The sequence below is a fragment of the Nicotiana sylvestris genome, chromosome 9 (genome assembly GCF_000393655.2).
Source record: "Nicotiana sylvestris chromosome 9, ASM39365v2, whole genome shotgun sequence".
Classification (NCBI taxonomy): Eukaryota; Viridiplantae; Streptophyta; class Magnoliopsida; order Solanales; family Solanaceae; genus Nicotiana; species Nicotiana sylvestris.
This window is the reverse complement of record NC_091065.1, coordinates 70,442,719-70,463,100: the sequence shown is the minus strand read 5'-3', so window position 1 is coordinate 70,463,100 and position 20,382 is coordinate 70,442,719. Positions and strand designations below refer to the sequence as shown.

The window sequence follows — 20,382 nt, the reverse complement described above, 5'->3', positions numbered from 1 at the left end:
AATATTTTTTATTTTGAAGAATAAATTTTTTACTTCTGCTTCTAGTTTTTTTTCAACGACAGAATAACTGCGCAGTTCAAAAATACTTTTTTGTTGGCCAAATAACCTCAAATTTTCACAAAAAATATTTTCTTGTTTGTTTTTCATTTGGTGTCTAGTATTCGTATTGACTGACATCCAATAAAATGCAAATATGCACTGAAATGTTCCACATTCCGAGTAAAGCGCAACCTAGCAAAGATAAACTCCATGCTTAGGCCGAACCCGAGATTCTAGTTAAGGATAAAAGATACTTATCACTCCACCACAATCCTTATTCAATCATAAACAAGTACTTTTAGCTTGCCAAAAACTTGGTCAAACAACTCTATTATGACCTATGTGAAAGGAAATAGACACAAACTCTAGTAATTTCTTCTTATCCCAAAAATTTAACCGTCGTGGCATTACTCCGCAATAGAAATATGAAGAATTAACCTCAAATAGTAGTCCACCTAATTTCTTAAACTAAAAATAATCCGGCGGATGTATAATATATGTAAAATTCATATATAATATGTGTATAATCTTTGTACACCGACTAGAAAAAGTAAACAGTAAATTTGGCCTGCTATTTGTGTAATCCCAAGTGGTATTCTACTTCATCATACAAATTAACCTAAAAGCCCTTGGGAGTTGGGAAAAATCAAGTGGCTAAATACAACAATTACAACTATACTAGTAATCACAAGTTGTAACCTAAAGGTCCTTTTGCGCACTGCTAAATCACTTGTTCCTTTCTCTTCCGCAATTTACCTTTCCAGGTTGGCATAAAGGCCAAATTTCAGACTCGACTTTAGTCCTCTTCTTCGACCGCACTGAACCATCTTAGTTTGTGACTTGTGAAGTTTTGTACTTTTCTTTTACTTTCCTCATTGTTTACTTAGTTTCCAATACGATTTCTAATTTCTGTTTAGCTCCGCCATGATCGTTGAGATCTTTATTCATCTATAAGTAGTGAATATGGCATCAAGAAAACTATACACTTTAGAAAACGGAGAATACTTTCCCTTGAAATATCAACATTTTCCGTACTTTATGCAAACATTGGTGCTGAAGACATTACTAAGTAATTAAATTGCACCCTCTAATAACCAAAGCATTTAAATGAAGTAGTCACAAAATTCTAACAAGATATCAAGCTTAACTGCCCGCTCTCTAATTGCTTAAACTGATGACCTTGGAAAATTTAAGTAGAATTACAATTGTCAACAGTAACATTAAGAAAGGAAGAGGGAAAGCAACACAAATATATAATAAAAATAACATTAAATAAGCGTACCTTAAGATCTATTGGTCAAAGCAGAGAGCTAGCTGATACTAATACAGCAAAATGAAACCACGCAAATCCAGCTAGACAATGTCAGTTTGACTGTGACAGGTCAGTATCAGTTATGAAATTTATGGTCATGGCAACCACCCAGAGGAGAAACAATGACCAACTGGGAATGAATGGGGAACCATAACAAAATCTCACCTAACAATTAATAGGAGATTAATAGGAGAGAGCTTCACACAGGCTCCTAAATAGTCGTCCCAGTAATACAAACACAAATTAACTTTAGCACTAGCTTTAGTCCAGGAATGTCGATGACCTTATGCCAAGACGTGACCACAATTCGCAGATGAAAGCATTTGCGGACAATCCCGTGAGAGAGGCCAGTTATTGAGGTGGTGGAAGTACTCAACAAAGCCAAAATATTATCCAAAGTAAATAGAAACATTCAACGGAACGGACATATGGAGGCCAATAAAATAGTCTGTATTTACTCCTCCAGTTAACCCCAACAAGTTTGCCCGCTTCATCATAAGAATTCAAACTATACAATATTCAATACAGAAAAAGAATATTAGAATACAGTTATTGAATTAGTCAACTCGTATATACAGAGAAGAGACCTACAAAGGAGAAAATTGGATAAGACAAGATTTGAGAGACTCATTAAGACTAGCAATTGCTAAGATAAAATCCTATGAACTAATATGATACACAATGGCCTGAGGGGAACCTGAAATGGATTATCCATGTAGGTCCCACTGCGATCTCGGGTTGCAGAACAGGAAAATAAATAAACCAATGGTATATAGTAACATATTTCCTCTACATGAAGTAACTGAGAGATGTTTTCTTCCTTGATCCACCTTCTCCATATAAGTCATTCCACTGGAGAAGCTCATTCATGTTTGAAGATTCCGAGGATACACTAGCACATACCTGCATTCATTGACACATAAACAAGTCATGAATCAACTAAATGCATACACACTATAAACAAGTCATGAATCAACTAAATGCATACACACTATACCAAACTATACTCCACAGTGATGATAAAGCAAGAAAAACACGCAAGGGCCCAAGAAAGTAGTAGTACTTAAACATTTTTCCCCACGCTAACAAGAAACAATTTCATTTGCACAAATTGGTACAAAACCATCAAAGATTCCTGGTTGGTCATCCAGGTAGGTCAAATACAAAAGCTTGCAATAAGAACATGATATCTACATCGCCTATGCAGCAACATTTCAAGAAGGACACGATATTTAGATTGAGGTTATCAATTTAGCTGCTATCTATTCCACCTGAAATGAATTAGCTGCTATATATGGAGTCACCAATTGTGATGGTCATCTGATAGCATGAACTCAACTTTAGTTCTTCATTACAGATACAGGGTCTACTGAAGTGTGCAAGCATAACAACAAAGATAAGAGATGAGCATAGATTTATGTAAGTGGACCCGCTAGAATTTACTGAAATGAGGCACCAAACAAGATCAGCTGCCTAAAGACTGGAATTTGAGCTCACAAGACTAAGAACCCAAGTTCCTCGGACCCCCAACAGTGGCTTTACCCAGTGGACATCCTCCTACCACATTATTAGCAGTCATGCACCACCGTGGAGATGGTGTTTTTTCTGTATAGGGGCCAAAGCAATTAGCTGATGAACTAGGACACTCACCACATATAATTAGGCTCCGTAAAATTAAAGAAACCACTGTGTATACCAGACTAGAAGAGAAGACTAGTGGAATTTGAGACTATATTTGATCATCAGATTGAAGCTTGGTGGCTTAAAAGCAAAGGCCAGCCAGTGAAGGTACAAGTACCTATACTAGTGGCTGACTAGGAGATACACTAGCATAAATAGAGAATCATTTCTCCATGAAACAGTGATGAAAGAAAGCCACTCGCTAAGAGAGGATTATATCAGTTTGAGGAGCTATTGATCTTTCAAGTTACATATAGAGACTAGCTGATCGAAACCCCGAAATGTTGTGGTGGTCTCTTGTGCAATCACATGAACAAAATTCCTTTTTGAACTACTTCACAGTAGCATGTAGAAGACACGAGAGACCGACAACATTCAACCAGTCAATGTGATTTGTTGTGTTAACTGGTTGAATGTTGTTGATCTCTCAGTCTTCTGCATGCTGCTGAGAAGTAGTTCAACAAACCAGTCAACATGACTTACCCCATAATTTTATGACAACAGCTCTCAAATCCCAAATCTGTATCTCGCACCATCGAATAAATAAATAAAAACTAATCACGTGAGTACATATATATCTGACGTTACGAGAGATGTTCGATTCCTTCCTCTATGATCCCTGCATTCTCTTTCTTTGTTGTGAAGTGGATGTGGATTTGGAGCCCAAGTCCACTGAAGGAACTGGATGAAAGAGCTACCTTCCTGGAGCTACCTCCTTATTGTAGATCGTTAGTTCACCAATTCAAACTCAGATCAGTTGGCAAGTGGATTTGTGCCTGGGTACGAACTACAAACTAGAAATTCGATCTTGAAAGTGTATCTAAGGCGGATTAGTTGTTTATTTTCAAAAGAGAATTTGATTAGAAAATCTGCAACAGTGTGATATCAGAAAGATCCATGAGAAAGTCCCAAACTTTTCTTGGCAGTAAATAAAGCCTACTAAAAACTTTTCTTGGCAGTAAATAAAGCCTACTAACATTTCTCCTGAACCCCAAATACTCTGCAGAGAAAGTAGAATGCATGGCACAAAAATCAGATTAACCAAAGTACGTGCAATTGTGTACCTGTTCATGTGCATACTTAAAATCATCCATGTTAAGTGGACGGATGTCTGCACTACTACGCAATGCCGGAGTTGGCCTGTTCTCTGCAACTGCCGATGCTTTCTCCTGAAATCATGCACCAAAAATAAAGAACAATAAGTCAATAAATTTAGCAGATTAAAGTGTAAAGACTCCATAGGAGATGACGATGACTAATTAATTTAAGACATCGCCAAAGGAAACACATCATGAAGCTAGAACAAAAAGACTTCCAAACAAAATTAGTAATAGCACTTTTGTATGTTGTGATCCAGGTCACCAATTCAACCAAATGTTGGAAGGTCACAGAATTATAACGAACAACTAGAATGAACTCAAGCAACTGACCTTCTTCTCTTTCTCCAAAATTTCTCTAATCGGGCAATGCGCAGCTGTCACACATAAATTCTGGGATTGGAAATTTCAGACAGCAGTAAGTACGATATCAAATGTAGATTTAAAAATAATGCAGTTATTTAGAAGGAGGTATTGCAAAAACAAATGCATTAGGAAGTGCAAGTAATCTTGATCCAGACCTTTAAATCACTCCCTGAGTACCCTTCCGTCATATTAGCAATAGCTTCTACATCTACATTTGGCGCTAATTCTTCCTTCGCCAATATCACTCTTAAAATTTTCTCTCTGTTTGGAGCATCTGGCACGTTTACCATCAACCTGTATTGATCAATCATTGGAGCACCAGTAGCCGTAAATCATTTAAAAATCAATCATTGATCAATCAGTTACACTTACACAAATCATAAGGAAATAATTTATTCAAATTTTACCTGCGCGGAAGCCTCCTAATAACTGCTTCATCAAGGTCGAAGGGTCTATTTGTTGCAGCAAGCACAAGCACTCGTTCCTTATCTTTTGTACGCAAACCATCCCAATTTACCATGAATTCATTCTTCATTTTTCGCATAGCTTCATGCTCTCCTGGATTTTCTCGTCTTCCTAACATGCTATCCACCTAGTAGACAAGAAGAAATGGAGGCAAAAGGACAATATAAACAAAGAACGGTGTAAAGAAAACTTTATAACTTTTTAGGGTGTGAAAAAAGAAAACCTAGCTTTGTAATCTATATAGGAAAAAAGCTTAGCCCAGCAATAGCTGCAGAAAATGTCACCAACCTCGTCAACAAAAACAACACTAGGCGCTATTTTACTAGCTAATGTGAAGACTGCTTTGACATACTTCTCTCCTTCACCGAACCACTGATAAGAAAAAGTTGTCAACCATTTTAAGAAGGGCCAGTCAGATATAAAACAACAGAAAGCAGATATCAGTGATACCTTTGACGTAATGCTTGACATTGATATGTTTATAAAGTTTGCACCAGCCTCAGTAGCAACAGCTTTTGCAAGCATTGTTTTGCCAGTACCTGGAGGTCCAAAGAGCAATATTCCCTTGCAAGGCTGTAGATAGCATCTTGTTCAGAAACATGAGTGCATACTTGACGACCAAGTTCTATCTGCCTTAACCCCCCCCCCCCCAGGAAAAAAACCGAGGGAGGAAAAAAGATCCCAATGGACTTCAACATAAAGCAAATTACTTTTACCTTGGACAGCTACTCCAAGGGGGAGAGAGAGAGAGAGAGAAGAAAGAAGATCCAAATGGACTTCAACATAAAGCAAATCCTTTACCTTGGTCAGCTGTCCTTTACAAAACAATTCTGGTCTTTGAAGAGGCAACATCACCAATTCTTTCAGAGTATCCTTGACAGTTTCCAAGGCCCCAATGTCATTAAAAGTAACACCAATATCACTAGGTGGAATTACGTCCCCGAGTAGTCTCTTCTCGAACTCATTTTCAGTAACTACATCCTGAAAGTCAAGTATCCATCTCAGATTTCAGGTAATTCAGAATGAGAAGCACCTTTTTTAAGAAGTAAATTTGCACAGTCAGAGAAGAAAAATCAGAGCCACCTTGAGGGATTTCTTTGAACTCTTGGTTTCACTCTGAATGCCTTGCAAGATATTGAGCCCATAAGCAATGCTGCAAATAAAAAGACATTTCAGTGAAATGTAAAGCAACCCAAAACAACCTTCGGCCCCTAGAGACGTGAAATAAGAGGACACTTTCTTTACATGTTATAACATTATGGACTAGAGAGTGAAAATTAAATTTGACCTTTCACCGGAGATAACTAGCTTGGCGTCCTTCACAGAAGACTCAGATTCATGCATAAAGTGATGACTCAAAGCCCAGCCGATTATCTTTTCAACGCCTTGACAGCCACATCAAGAAATATGATAGACTGTTATAATCAAGTAAACGATTTCAAAGCTAAAAGGCCAAAAACTACGAGAAAACACTTACTTTCGTTTGTGAGGGCTTGATCTTTTATGCATAAAGTTTCCAGCTCAGGGCAATCAATTCTGATTCGATTCAAAACCTGAAATCGCACATATAGTTAGAACAGCTCAATAAATCAGTTCATTGAGGATACATTTCCATAAGCATCATACTCATTTATCTTTCTTATACAAATCATCATAAACTGTCAATTGTAAATATTATCTTATGCTAACTCCACAAGTGGTGGAGTAAAATTAACTTTTCTTCTGGCAAGGGATGCACTGATGAGAAGGTGGTTTCAGCCTTTCAGCTGAATCCAGGACAAGACAGTAAGAAAATGAAAATTGAAGTGCTAAAGAAATGTTCATGGTGTTGCCTATGTGTCCTACATAATCCACAACCCAAAAACAATGAAGGGATCTAAGATAAAAGGTTTTTGCCCATAGCTGGTCAGAATAGAGCACTCACATTGCGAATGCTTGCTATGTTTGACTGAGATTTCATAGTTTCCATATCCCGATCTAACTGTTGCTTCCAGTCTGATAATAAGGTTTCATCCTGCCACAAGAAGATCCATATTACATACTTAAATCAAAAGTTAATACAGTTGGCACTTGGCAGTCTAAACATAAACTGAAAGTTACCTGAGGAATCTGTATGGTAACTTTGTTGGGGAACAGGCGGGTGAGCTGCTTCATTGTCTTGGGGGTTTCTTTGCTTCTATCATGCAGCCTACCAAAATTATCCTGGAAAGAGATGCCATTCAATGCATATTAGTCAACCATTTGACAGAGGCAAGTACTTCTAGAATGCAATTCGTAATAACCAAAAGTTCACCTAGAAGCTTCAAGGAGATGCCAATAATAATAACAACAATAGACCTTATCAAAAGAATATTAATAACAAGAAAAACAACTTTTTTGGATAACCAATAACAACTTATCAAAAGAAAATTAATAATAATGACGACGACTCTTTACTACACAATTGTCGAGTAGAGCTAGCACGTAAAACCAAAGTCCATAGGTCCGTCGGTATCTGACTCATATGAACCATATTAGTTCGTAAAAAATGGTTTAGCACGCAATGGTTAAAACAGGTTTCAAACCCATTTTTAATGGGTTTGGTGTGGGTTTAAGAAATGTTAAGTTTCTTCATTTTTTTTGGGGGGTGGGGGTGGTCTAGGAATTAGGGGGTGGGTGGTAAGGCAGAAGCTTAAGGGATTTGAAGGCACATAACTATAGCAACATGTTCTAGTCAACTTGTTAGTACAACACACCTGCCACCCTCTTCCCCCGACCACCCTAGGGTTGGGCATATATCGGGTAAAACCGATAGCCCGAACCGAATTGGTTTATTGGTATTGGGATATTGGAATAATGATTCGATAACGGTTTGATATTATTAGACTACTGGATTATCGGTTCGGGTCTCGGTTTGGCCAATTTTATTAACAGTTTAACCGATAACCCAATAAGCTATATCAAAACTATAATTTTACCCTTAATTATATAAAATCACCTTAAGGTTTCATTCTCTATTAGTACTATATTTGGATTTCTTAATTTTTAAGGTGTAATTGCTACTACTATTTTGTGTTGTTTCTATTGTGTCTGGACAACTGGAATTGAGCAAATCTCTTAAATTCCTTATACGAAAGCAGCTTTTGTGATTACCGTTGTTCTGGTTATTCAGAGCCAGCAATTGGCTGTCGGATTTCGTCCCGCAACTAGAAGAAGATCGCTTCGGGGTCGCTGTGGTGTGACTGAATGTAGAGCAATCCGCCCTTACCGCCTTTGATCAGTAAATTATTTAGAACTTCGGAAGACGGTCAAGGTAGCTTGCTTCCAAGCCACTGAGTATATGTGCCACTTTTCCAAAATATATTGTTACTCCTGCTACAATTGTTGGATCAATGCATTTTACGGTATCAGTAAATTTAATGTTTCTATCTTAAACAATATAACACACGTTTGATGAAGATTAATAATGAGTTTTTCATTCATTGTCTTGGTCAGATGCAAGTTAATATGGTGAAGTCATCCTGTTTTATTTCATAATCTCATTGATGTTCATTTGAGTATGAATATGAAAGTATATTTGAGCAAAGTTTGCTATTTATAATTGGACAAACTTTTTGATGAGGGTTGACATGTGTTCGTGAAACTTGTGTTCCCTCTTTAAAATATAATTGAAAGGGGTCAAGATTATAAGATCAATTAGTGTTATACACTATGCTCTTTCGCTCTAAAATTGAGTTATCTTATCGGGTAAACCGATAACGATTGATAATCGATACCTGATAACCGATATACCGAACTGATAACATTCACAATCAAACCGAACCAACCAATACCCACCCCTAGATCACCCCAGCAAAAGACACTTACCACATCTTCATGCCCCTCCCTGTAGCATTTTCTTTCTATAACTCCCTCCCTCATACACAATGACACATCATACATATGCATCTACATATATATGCACGTGGGTGAAAGAAAACTTTCTAGTGGCCATTGGTGGGTGGTAGTAGTTTTGGTGATTGAAATATATGAGATTTGGTAATAGTGGAAAGGTATATCTAGAAAAAGATGAATAAGATAGAGATATTTGCGTAGTATAAGAAGAAAGAATAAGGATATGGGTTAAATGAGCGTGGGTAGGTTGGGTAAGGCCTGTGTAGATTACTTTCGACACACATACATTCAGATAACTAATGTGTACACATCATACACATTAGTTTTGGTGGGTGGTAGTAGTTTTGGTGATTGAAATATATGAGATTTGGTAATAGTGGAAACAGGGGCGGATCTGTGTAGACAAGAAGGGGTGGTCCGCCACCCGGTTGCTCGGGTAAAATTTCCTGTGTATACTAACATTTCACGCAAAAGAACGTAGATAAAGAACGAGTGGCACCCTAATTAACAAAGGTGGTTGTGGGTGCCATGGTTTGAGGGCTAGCTTTTCAGCCAAAATACATGTGATCAACACTCATTTCACGCTTTTAGCATTCCAATTCTACTTACCCCTTTTTATCTTCCTTTTTCTTGTCTTTTTCTTAATTTCTTTTACTTTTTTCACCTTTGTAACTCTCTTTGTGCAATTCTATTTTTATTATTTTCTTAAATTATAAAGTTATATCTGCTTTTTTCTAGTTTCTAGATCACAAAAAAACTATTTGTATTTAATTTTAGTTATTTTTCTTTTTTATCCATCTAATTTATTTTTCCTTGATTAAAAAAAAACAAAAAAATTTTAGTATGGTTATCATCTAGGTATTTATGCATCAAAATTTTTGTAAAGAAAACCGAAGTAATTTCAAAATGGATCGAATTGAAAGGAAGTGAATTAATACAAAATGAGTCGATCAAATTTACATCCCAATTTAATCCCTTTGATTAGTGACAAGTTTACATTAAATCTGGTGGCACCCAGCCATCAAATTCTGGATCCGCCTCCGAGTGGAAAGGTATATATGGTACAAAATGAATAAGATAGAGATATTTGTGTAGTATAAGAAGAAAGAATAAGGATATGGGTTAAATGAGCGTGGGTAGGTTGGGTAAGGCGTGGGTAGGTTGGGTAAGGCCTGTGTAGATTACTTCCGACAAGCATACATTCAGATAACTAATGTGTACACATCATACACACACAAAAAAAAAAAAATTGCCATCAGAAAGTTATTTTTCAGACACACACACATATAAATATAAGAGACATGGATGGGTAAAAGTAGTTTGGGAAATTAAAAGATGAGAAAAATGGATAAAAATAGGACCCCGGGGGTAAGAGCACAAGAACACAACATGTGATGTGTGGGTTAGGCGCATGTTACAGGTTCAAACCAACCGCAGACAAAAGCCTAGTATTTAAGTGGACAAGGGTAGAGGGATAAGCCCATCATCCACCATGTTTCGAGCGACGCATTAGCTGGCCCTTGGGGACATTGTATAAGAACAAAGTATGAGGAAATCAATTAAATGGGTTTTGGTAGGTTGGGTAAGTCCGGTAGCCATTTTCTGAAAACCCAATTGACACCCACCTTTGAAACCCTAGACCACAACATATTATATCATGAGGAAAAAAGTTTGTTCTGTATTGTATGCTCCCAAACTATACAATTCTTAATGACCAATTGGAAAGACTTAGGGAATCCATAGTGTCAGTTATAGGATCAATAAAACAAATGAAAATCCATATTAAAACATCTCCCCTCAGACGTGGATATTTACATTCCATCGAATTTCTTAGGTACAACACCGAGAAAAAGAAATAGAAAAACCAAAAGAAAAGGCAATGGGAAAGAAAGTTGTACATACGGGGAAGGCAAGGTCAAGCAATGCCGTTTGGTTACTTCCAAATTTCGTAAATAGCAGGCCACCAGGATGCGACTGTAAAGCATAAGGTAAGGCAATCAGAATCACAAGCCAATTTCTTTATCCTGAAGGAATGTGAAAATAACCGTCACTGCATACTTTCTCCTTTCGGTTGTCCGACTGGGTAAGGGATGCTATGGCAACAACATTCTCTGGCAAATGTTCGAGCTTAATCTTGAAAGCAGCATAAGCCTCAGGGTTTCCCACCATAGACTTCTCAATGTCTTTGATGAACAAAACTAGAGGACTACTTTTACTTTCATTTGAAGCAACCTATATATATAAAACATAGTAAATAAAGCAAGGACACTCGACTCTGAAATGGAATAGTAACACCGAGAGGTATATTAGCAAATACCTCAAAGAGTTCATTGATAGCAAGTTTATCAATTTCATCAGTACTTGAGCTATCAAGGCGGAGCAAGTCAGCTGTGGAAGAAAAAAAGATCAGGCCACCGAAAAGACATGCTCTGTTATTCGGCATAACTGAGCCGGGCAACAAAAGCGGATCATGAGTTAAATGAGGCAGTAGAGTATTACCAGCACAAAAGAACCCATGATCTTCATCGCACAGACCACCAAGATCATTACCCTCTGGGATTGATTTATCAAATCTGACACCAATTTTAGAGGACCCATTTTCCTCAAATGCAAGAACCACTTTGCCCCTGTAACCATATGTTGGACCCCTGCAATCATGTGTGTTGATGACGTGATTTTAAAAATAAAGGAGTTACTGACAAATCCAATAGAGACATAGAGCATTCTGTTCACAATGAATAAAGGGAATATTAACTAAACAAGTCAATCCACTCTGTGCACAAAGAATAACAAGAAAAAACCATTTTAATCCCCATAGTAGTATTGCCATATAAAGCACAAAGGGGTCATAATTAAGAATCTTTGGTGCAGAAAAAAACCTCATTAAAGAAATACAGCATTAAGTGCTCATATATACCGACATTATCCAAAACATTTAAATTTTATTGTTTTTCAATAAGGTACTTTCAAAACTATTTATAAGCCTTTCATGACTAAAATGTTTATAGCCATGTTCCTATTTTATTTTCACATTTAGAGAAAGGATAAGGCTAAGGTAAGGAATCAAAAGATTTCAAATGTTTTAACTTGTTCACAACACTTTAAATTACATAAATCAAACAGAAATTATGATTTAAGCGTGTTATAAGAAAAGTTCAAATTTTTATCTCTAATTGGACCTTCCGAATAAAATTTGGCCCATAATGGTTCCATGAAACTTTTGAAGATATTACAGATTATACAGAGTCGTAATTTCAGAAAGTGGACTATGGAAGATCTTTCATAGGCACATAAGACCACTTAATTCATACAAATAAATAGATAGAGTACTAGGGCTAATAAGCAACCACTAACTCAATTACAGAATTGACTAATGTTCCAACTGATCCATACAAATGATTCAAATCAGAAACTCAAGTAAACGGCCATCGGTGAGGTACTAAGATCAACTCCTCGGGTAGCACATTATAGGCTGCCCTAACAAAGTTAGGCACCTGCACTAGCCAACCACGTAAATTATGTGTCTAAAAGTAGTACGTAGTAAATATCAGAGAATACTCAGGTTAATTGTGGAAGTCCGTAATTCTATCCATATGAAGACTTGAATAAGACATCACAATTAAACAGTAAGTTAACAGATGGAAATGATTCAAAATGCAACCTCAAGCATAGCATATATAAGAATCAATGAGAGAACTGAACTAACATCTCACAGGAAAAAGATTTTTAACAGAACTTATTGCACTTACCTTAAAGGTGTTTGCAGCGGAGAAAAGCCTGATGAAGATCCAACATACTTCACTCTGTCACCTGTCAAAATGACAGGTCCTAGCATTAAGCATAAAACTTCCACCACAACAGGATATTTTCTAACCCAACATATATAAAATATGAAATGATGTTTTGTGTCATTGTCAAAGGAAGAGAGAGAGAGAGAGAGAGAGAGAGAGAGAGAGAGACCTTAAAAAGCATTCTCGCTACGAGAGCAACAATTACCTTTTTTGAAAGTGTAATTTTTTGACGAGGCAGTAGATGTCTCCTGCTTGGGCTGAGCATGAGAACTAATCGTTGAACCACCAGTTATATCGGCCTCAACACTTGAAGCTGGCTTCTTATTAAGATGCAGTGCCGCTGCTTGTGCAGCACGTTTAGCAAATACACTAGCTCTCCCTGGCTTTGAACTTTCTTTCACAGGGTCGACATCTTTGGCAATTGAACCCTAGATGGTATATTAAAGAGGAAAAAATTAACTGCAGGATAAAGAAAGTTCAATTACATCAACCTCGTACATCAACAATAACAAAAATGTTGTGAGTACTCGTCCCTCCCATTTCACTTAATACTGCAAAATCACTCTCAGGTGACTATAGCCAGCAGTGAAGTTATAGATTACTCTTCAAATATTCTGACCACCCTCCATATGATCATTGAAAATTTTGCAAAAGTTTAGATTGGATTGCCCTGAGCGGATGAGCCTGCCATCAAGCACCTCCCTGTTTACTTCTAATTTGGCTTGCGGTGGGTCTACACGAGCAAACTAACAAAATCCCTAAGGAACGAGGTAAAGGGTAGAGGGACATCCCAGCTAAGATTGAAAATTTGCAGCCAAGTTTCCATCCCATTCTCTATTTCCCCATCGAAATGATATCTCTGTTGTTCTTGAGGTCGAGGCTCAACCAAAAATGTTTTACTTTCTTTCCCCCACCCCCTCCCCCTTACACAAGCTTTTTTCTCCTGATTTTCAAGTCATTTTGCATATGTTCTGTCAGCAAGTCAAGAGATGAAATGAACTGTCATACATGTCCTAGTGAATTAAAATTGTTTGAATTGCACGAACGAACAATGACGGTAAATCATGTCTTTTCTACTATGATCTAGCCCTCGAACTGAGTCATATCATTATACCTCATACAAGTATATAGAAATGCAACATTAATCCCATTCTCTATTTCCCCATCGAAATGATATCTCTGTTGTTCTTGAGGTCGAGGCTCAACCAAAAATGTTTTCCTTTCTTTCCCCTCACCCCCTCCCCCTTACACAAGCCTTTTTTCTCCTGATTTTCAAGTCATTTTGCATATGTTCTGTCAGCAAGTCAAGAGATGAAATGAACTGTCATACATGTCCTAGTGAATTAAAATTGTTTGAATTGCACGAACGAACAATGACGGTAAATCATGTCTTTTCTACTATGATCTAGCCCTCGAACTGAGTCATATCATTATACCTCATACAAGTATATAGAAATGCAACATTAATAAGCATCCATGTATATTTCAGGTATTGTAAAGCTAAAACAGAGCTAAAGACCTGAAATATAACACAATGATGGCCATGGTTGTGTAAGGATGCGCAATAGAGCTTATGAATTGCAAATAACGAACTTTGGCAAGAAAAATGAAATGTTCCCTTTAGCATCTGGCAAGGATATTTCTGACCTAGGGACAAGATGACGTGTTTGAATTTCTTTGTTAAGAAATGGACCTTCCGCCTAACTCTACCTTAAAAGCTAGCTCATGAGGTAAGGATTACCCAAAACCATATACATAAACAAACAACTCATCCTCAACAAATGTGGGATACTTAACACCTCCGCTCGCCGAGGCCTGCCAACTGGAGCGTGGACTACATAACATGTGGGCCCAACATTGGCGCACACAATAACAGGAATAGACTTGGCTCTAATATAAGAAATGGACTTTGCACCTAACTCAACTCAAACGCTAGTTCATGAGGTGATGGCTGCCCAAAACTACATGAGACAAGCAACTATCCCTCAACCATCCCTCAACCATCCCTCAACCAATGTAGGACACTTATCATTATATTCCTTACTCTCTATAGTTTGGCTGTTTGAACTGGGAACTTTTCTTCTTGCAATTTGCTAAAAATTTCTTATGGTTTCTTGGTTCCACCTCCCAAATTCTTAGACCACTTTTCTGGTTGATATTGGATATATTTCCACCTGAGATCCAGTAGCAATCCACTTCAGAACCAGCTTCACCATAACTCACGTAAAAACTTGACCATGAGGAAAGAAGTATTTCTATGTGGGAGAAAAAGACGAAGATGGTGTGGACTTAAAGGGCACTTAGAATCCAACCTTTTGTCGTATATCTGTGAGAGAGTGGTGGGTGTAAAGTTATCTTGCACAAGAGAAACAGAGCAGGTAATGGGGTTTGCTACCAATGGAGAATAGATATGAAAATGAGCAATCTTATGTCCAAGAGATTCAATTGCTGTATCTCATTTAAGCACAGTAGCTTCAGCGTACTCTCTCTTAATGGTTACACTTAAAAATATAAAAAAATATCTGCCTCTCTGCAAATGGCTCGCGGTATTTTTAGAGAGAAATCTCCCTTTTTAACCTGAATAAACACGCCATCCCATTTCCATTTATTACAATGACAATGAATTGAAAAAGTGGAATAGACTGTGTTCCAAAAACAATATTAGCTTGTTGCGTATTTCTCTTACAGCGTTGAACTAAATTTACTAAACATGAATGAGGTGGGTAGGCATCTGGGGTGTTCAAGTGGGGAAAAATATGAGCCCTCAACTGAGGAGTATACGATATGAGCCAAGTAACAGAAGATACTTACACCAGGCAGCAAGAGAGAATCAACTATCAGTAGCTTAGCACCAAAGCGTTTAGCAAGTGCTTTGGCCAATGTCTCCTGATAAATTTCTGAACCTGTGAGCAGTCAGCATTGAGTCAAAAATGTGATATTGAGGGCTGGATAGAACTCAATAAAACTAGGAAGAGATTACGCATATATGGGCAATAACTACCTGCTGGACCTGATAGCAAAATCCTAGGGCACACTGTGGGGAGATCTGAAGTATATTTTGCAAACTTGTTACACTTCAAGTGTATATAAGTGGAAGCAATGAGAATATTCTTGGTGTTCTCACTGTCATAGGACAAAAAACATTAATAAGTGCAGAAATCAATCAAACAAATTCCAGAATTATACGAGTACCAACTTTAACTTGAACAAACTAAATGTTGCAACGAGAAGTAATGAAAACAACACTAAAGCAATATCAACCAGCAAATTAAAATTTAAATATAAAAAAGGTGAGACCAAGATTCACCTTAAATAATATGGAAAATTTTCAAATGAGACCTCAATATTGTTGAAATCAAGTACTCCTTGCTGTAAGGCATTCTTAAATGCTTGGCGCCTAGTTAAAGCCGAAATTGGAGGATCAAAATCCTTGAATAGCTCTCGGAAATCCCTTTGCTCCTCGAGAATTTTGGAAATGCGACCACTTAAATCAAACTCAGAAGCAGAAGATCCAGCATGTACTCCCAGGAGAGGTCGCACCTTCCCAATCTCTGCATCAACTGAATCTAGTGCAGTGTTATCAAGATTCAAGTTATCATTTCCAACATCAGGAGATATCACATCATTCTTCTCGTCCACCAAAACACGAGGTACATCATTACAATCAGAAGCATCCTTCATATCAGTATCTAAATCATCTTTCTCTGCCACTCCACTGGCAGCGGGTAGTATTGGCAACTCTGAACATTGTTTTACATCCTTACCATTTTGAGATGATGGTGGGAGAAGGGACAACTCTTTTGAAAGATTTGACAAAGATGCCAGGGTCGATGCAACTGCTACAGTGGAGGGATCCCTGGACCTTGCCTCAAGATGCAGTCCTTTGATTGATCCACTATGAGCTTCCAATATGCTAACAGGACGAGCAAAACTTGCAGCAGATAAGTTGTCATCAAAGATCTAACGTATAAGTCAAGGAAACGCTGGTAACTCAGTTCTAGTAACCAAAACGGATTTCACATCGTTTTACATGTATATGAACTCTCAAACACAATGAATTAAGGATACGTAAGAATGTTGACCAGATGACCCAAAAACAATCTCATCACCTCCTTTGAGAGGGACAGTAGAATTTTTAGGGTAGACCTTGCCATTGACTTGCACATCGCCTTTCTTCCCCATAACTTCAAGCAGAGTGATGGATACCCCTTTCTAGTCATAAAGAAACCATAAACAGAATGAATAATGTTGTTTCTCTACTCCAAGTGGAAAACAAAGGAAAACACTGTTAAATGATGAAGAAATACTACTTCTGAGCCTGGACAAAGTAGCATCTTAAGAAAAAGTGAGGTTTACCTCTGTCTCAGTGTGCTTGAGATTACATAAAGTTTTACTAACAGAAGAATCTCCTATCCACAAGTCACTGCCACGACCTTGACCTACAGTATAAGTTGCACGATGCATGACAACATGAGGATTCTGCAAAGGCAAATAAAAGTAAATTAGTGAATTAGGTGGTTTATTTCAGAAGAAAGCTCATGAAAAGTAAGCATCTGGGATGTTGTTGATACTTGATATGGTAAATATGTAAAGTGATCCAGCTTACTTTTAAAAAGTGAAAAGAGCTCAACATTATTAAGATTTAAAGAATTTAACAACATATAAAGAAACAATTTAATTGTTAACTTCCCTATGGCTAATGTTAAGACAGCCAATTGAGTTGGCCAGGGCCAAGCCTTTGTCTGCTCAACACACTAAAGTGAAATTGCACCCCGGATCCCCTATCATAAGAATAATTATAACCAGACTTAATTGAGTTAGTTGGAGTTAGTTGAGACCAAAGCAGTCTGGAGACAAATATAAATTGCACTTCGAGTTTTAAGTCTAACTCAACTTTCAAAAGGTTTCCGACACCAACCTATCATGTCTATATCTTTTCTCTTTTTTTTTCTTTTTTGGTATTTCAGCACTCATCTCACCCACCTCAGGCACATATATTGGTTTTTTGAACAGAAATGAGACACTACTTCACAGTCTTATGCTTTTCTACAAGTTCTTTTCCAGCACACAAAACAAGCTTTCTCGAGAAGTGAAATGCCGAATAATCTCAAATAAATCCTTCTTTGAACAAGTCTTCAAATTAGTTTTATCAACAAAAACAAACAAACAAAAAAGAACCAACAAAAACAAAAAGAATACCTTTAATCAGCAACAAATATCCAGACTTAGCAACTACATTTAGAAATTTAATATCCCTATATAGACTACGGATCCACATCTACTCTTTTTTTTACAGTTTGAGGGAAAACTTAAAATATTATGTGTGCTCACGCATTCCCTACATCTAAACACTAAAAACACAGAGTTTCAGCAGAAAATTGTACAAAATCAGATCAAGACATTCAATTAAAACGGAGGGAGTAACTGAAGATCAGAAGTGGAAAGGCAAAAGATGGATAAGTTGAAGCTACAAGCCCTATGCTAATCATTTTATTGAACATGAACCAAGACAATGCCAAATTTTACAAAGAGTTTGCATTGAGCTTCAAAAAAAACCAATTCGGCTATATACAAAAAAGGAAGTTGGTGCGTGCCACAGTATAAGTAAATTAAAAGATAACCCTGGATCTTCCATGTCGGCTTTTCAACTCCTTGAACGGCATTTATTCCTCTCTCCATATATTTTCAACTTCTTTAACATCCTTTCTTCCCCTCTTCCATATCATCCAAAAATGGCACAACCGTGCTAGCCTCCACGTTCTCCTCCTCTGTCCCTCATTCTCAACCTCCAAATATTCCTCCTCTCTCCTCATTCTCAACTCCAAGTCACCGGGATCTCGCTGGTTCCCATTGGCAGTGTGCTAGCTAACGGTTACTATTTTCGCGTCAAAATTCGATCAAGATCACATATTTACCAAATTTTCATCTTAAATTCTTCTGGAATCTTCACTACTTTACCAAGTTACAAGAATCAAAGATAAACATATAGAAAGTTTAAGATAAGAAGCAAAACCTACCTGAGAGCACTGTGAAACAAGTTTACCCCATGCAGCAGCACCAACATTAGATTTCAGCTGCCGCTTCTTTCCCCGATTCAATGCCGACTCTTTTGCCTTAGATTTCTCCACATCAATCACAGAATCACCTAAAACCCATCACATAAAAATTCAAGAAACCAACACAAAGAAACATCAAAAGATCAATGTTTAAAAAAAACTCAAAGCACATGCAAGAAAAAAAATTGTACCTAAAGTCATGGGTGATACCAAAGGCTCGTTTGCCGCTTCAGTTTCCAGCGATTTTTGTGGCACATCAGCAGCAGCGGCCAGATCAGCTGATCGAACCTCTTGTTCAGCAGATTCAGGCCCTGATTCATTCAACTCACCCTGGATTTTCTCCCCAAGCGTATCATTAGTCGACGATGACAATGCCTCCGTCGCCTACAAAGCGGATCAATTTATATAGAAAATTTCAAAGGAAAAAGAAATCTTTTATGCAGGGTACATGCAGGCATGTAAAAAAAATCAAGATTTAGTGGTCTGGTCTATTAAATTATACATTTTTTTAAAATCTGTTTACATGAATTTAACCCTAAATCTGAATCTATTAGGAGTTATCCGATAAGAGAAACCCTAACCTTGGAGCGCTTGCCGTTAGAAATAGGAGAGGAGGGAGAAGAGAGAGAACGCTTGGAGGACGAAGAGCTGCGTCTGGTCTCAACCATGTTTGATTTTTGCTCCTTCTTCTTCTACAGATCCAAAGAATAGAGAAATGAAGCAAAAACCGATTTGGATGTTAGGAGTAATAAATAGAGAATTCTAGTGTGTGTGTGTGGAAAATGGGGAGAGAGAGAGATAGAGAGACAAGGGGAGAAGGTGAATGATTGCGTGAATATCAGTTATAGAGTTCCGTCTGTTTGCTGAATTTATATGCTGCTAAGTTTTAAAGTGGCAGGGACCAGCTACAAGATAGTAGTAGGAATTAGGGAACAAGTCTTTTTTTTTTCATTTGATTTTCGTTTCTGGAAATTAAATAGTACCGTTGTATTGTTTTGTAAAGACCGTATGTTAAAAAAAAAAATTAAAAAGATATAAGGGCGTCAAATAAATAAAATGAGTTAATTTTTTACGAGTTGAAACCATTTGAGTCAACAAACATGTCAAAACCTAATTTATCCAATGCTTACTTTGATTGGGTCGAAATTGGCTAAAAGAAATCAACCCACTCAGTTTGATTTTGAATTTAATTCCAACTCCAGCGCTTCAAAAATCTATATATATATATATTAAAGCAAAAAAGTTACCATATATAACTGACATTATAGTTAAGCCAAGTGACAAACTAATAAATGTCAATAGTATATGGTAACTTTATTCTATATTTGACTATTTTAGTTAAATACAAATATAATTTTGAGTTTATAGATAAAGTTCTAAAATTCGAATTTAAATTAAAAATAAAATTTATCTTTTTTTATCATGTTATCATACTTAATTCAGTTAATGATCATATGCAATCATGTTAGGAACTTTTGTTATTTTTTATAATTATTTAAATACTACTTCGCCTCTGGAAAAAAAAAATACTACTCCATATAACTATAAAACTCTTACACATTTTGTCACGACCCGGATTTTCCACCGTCGAAAGTCGAAATGACGCCTACTGATGTGAGCTAGGCAAGCCAATTATTTGAACAAATTACTTCTTTATCCATTTTATACTCTTTAACAATTTTAAAGCCAAAGCGTGTAGACAG

General features: G+C 37.1%; 1 protein-coding gene across 1 annotated transcript; it reads right to left on the bottom strand.

Annotated features, from left to right (window-relative positions):
• Positions 1-1,817: 1,817 nt before the first annotated feature.
• On the bottom strand, positions 1,818-19,523 carry LOC104230725 (uncharacterized). Its single transcript, XM_070156530.1, has 27 exons — positions 19,261-19,523; positions 18,871-19,063; positions 18,641-18,768; positions 16,980-17,102; positions 16,692-16,835; positions 15,931-16,583; positions 15,625-15,746; positions 15,435-15,526; positions 12,829-13,051; positions 12,582-12,642; positions 11,332-11,480; positions 11,150-11,220; positions 10,891-11,064; positions 10,735-10,806; positions 7,060-7,161; positions 6,884-6,973; positions 6,437-6,512; positions 6,248-6,344; positions 6,043-6,112; positions 5,761-5,940; positions 5,410-5,532; positions 5,248-5,331; positions 4,902-5,086; positions 4,650-4,788; positions 4,462-4,521; positions 4,096-4,200; positions 1,818-2,254 (listed from the first exon to the last, which is right to left on the bottom strand). The coding sequence occupies exons 1-27, from the start codon at positions 19,345-19,347 to the stop codon at positions 2,141-2,143; spliced, it is 3,717 nt and encodes a 1,238-aa protein (XP_070012631.1). The 5' UTR covers positions 19,348-19,523; the 3' UTR covers positions 1,818-2,140.
• Positions 19,524-20,382: the final 859 nt, after the last annotated feature.

Coding starts and splice junctions, on each gene's coding strand:
- LOC104230725 (XM_070156530.1), bottom strand. CDS start 19,347: ATGGTTGAGACCAGACGCAGCTCTTCGTCCTCCAAGCGTTCTCTCTCT. Junction 15,747..15,930: donor AATTTTCCATATTATTTAAG/GTGAATCTTGGT, acceptor GTCCTATGACAG/TGAGAACACCAAGAATATTC. Junction 10,807..10,890: donor CGGACAACCGAAAGGAGAAA/GTATGCAGTGAC, acceptor TATGCTTTACAG/TCGCATCCTGGTGGCCTGCT.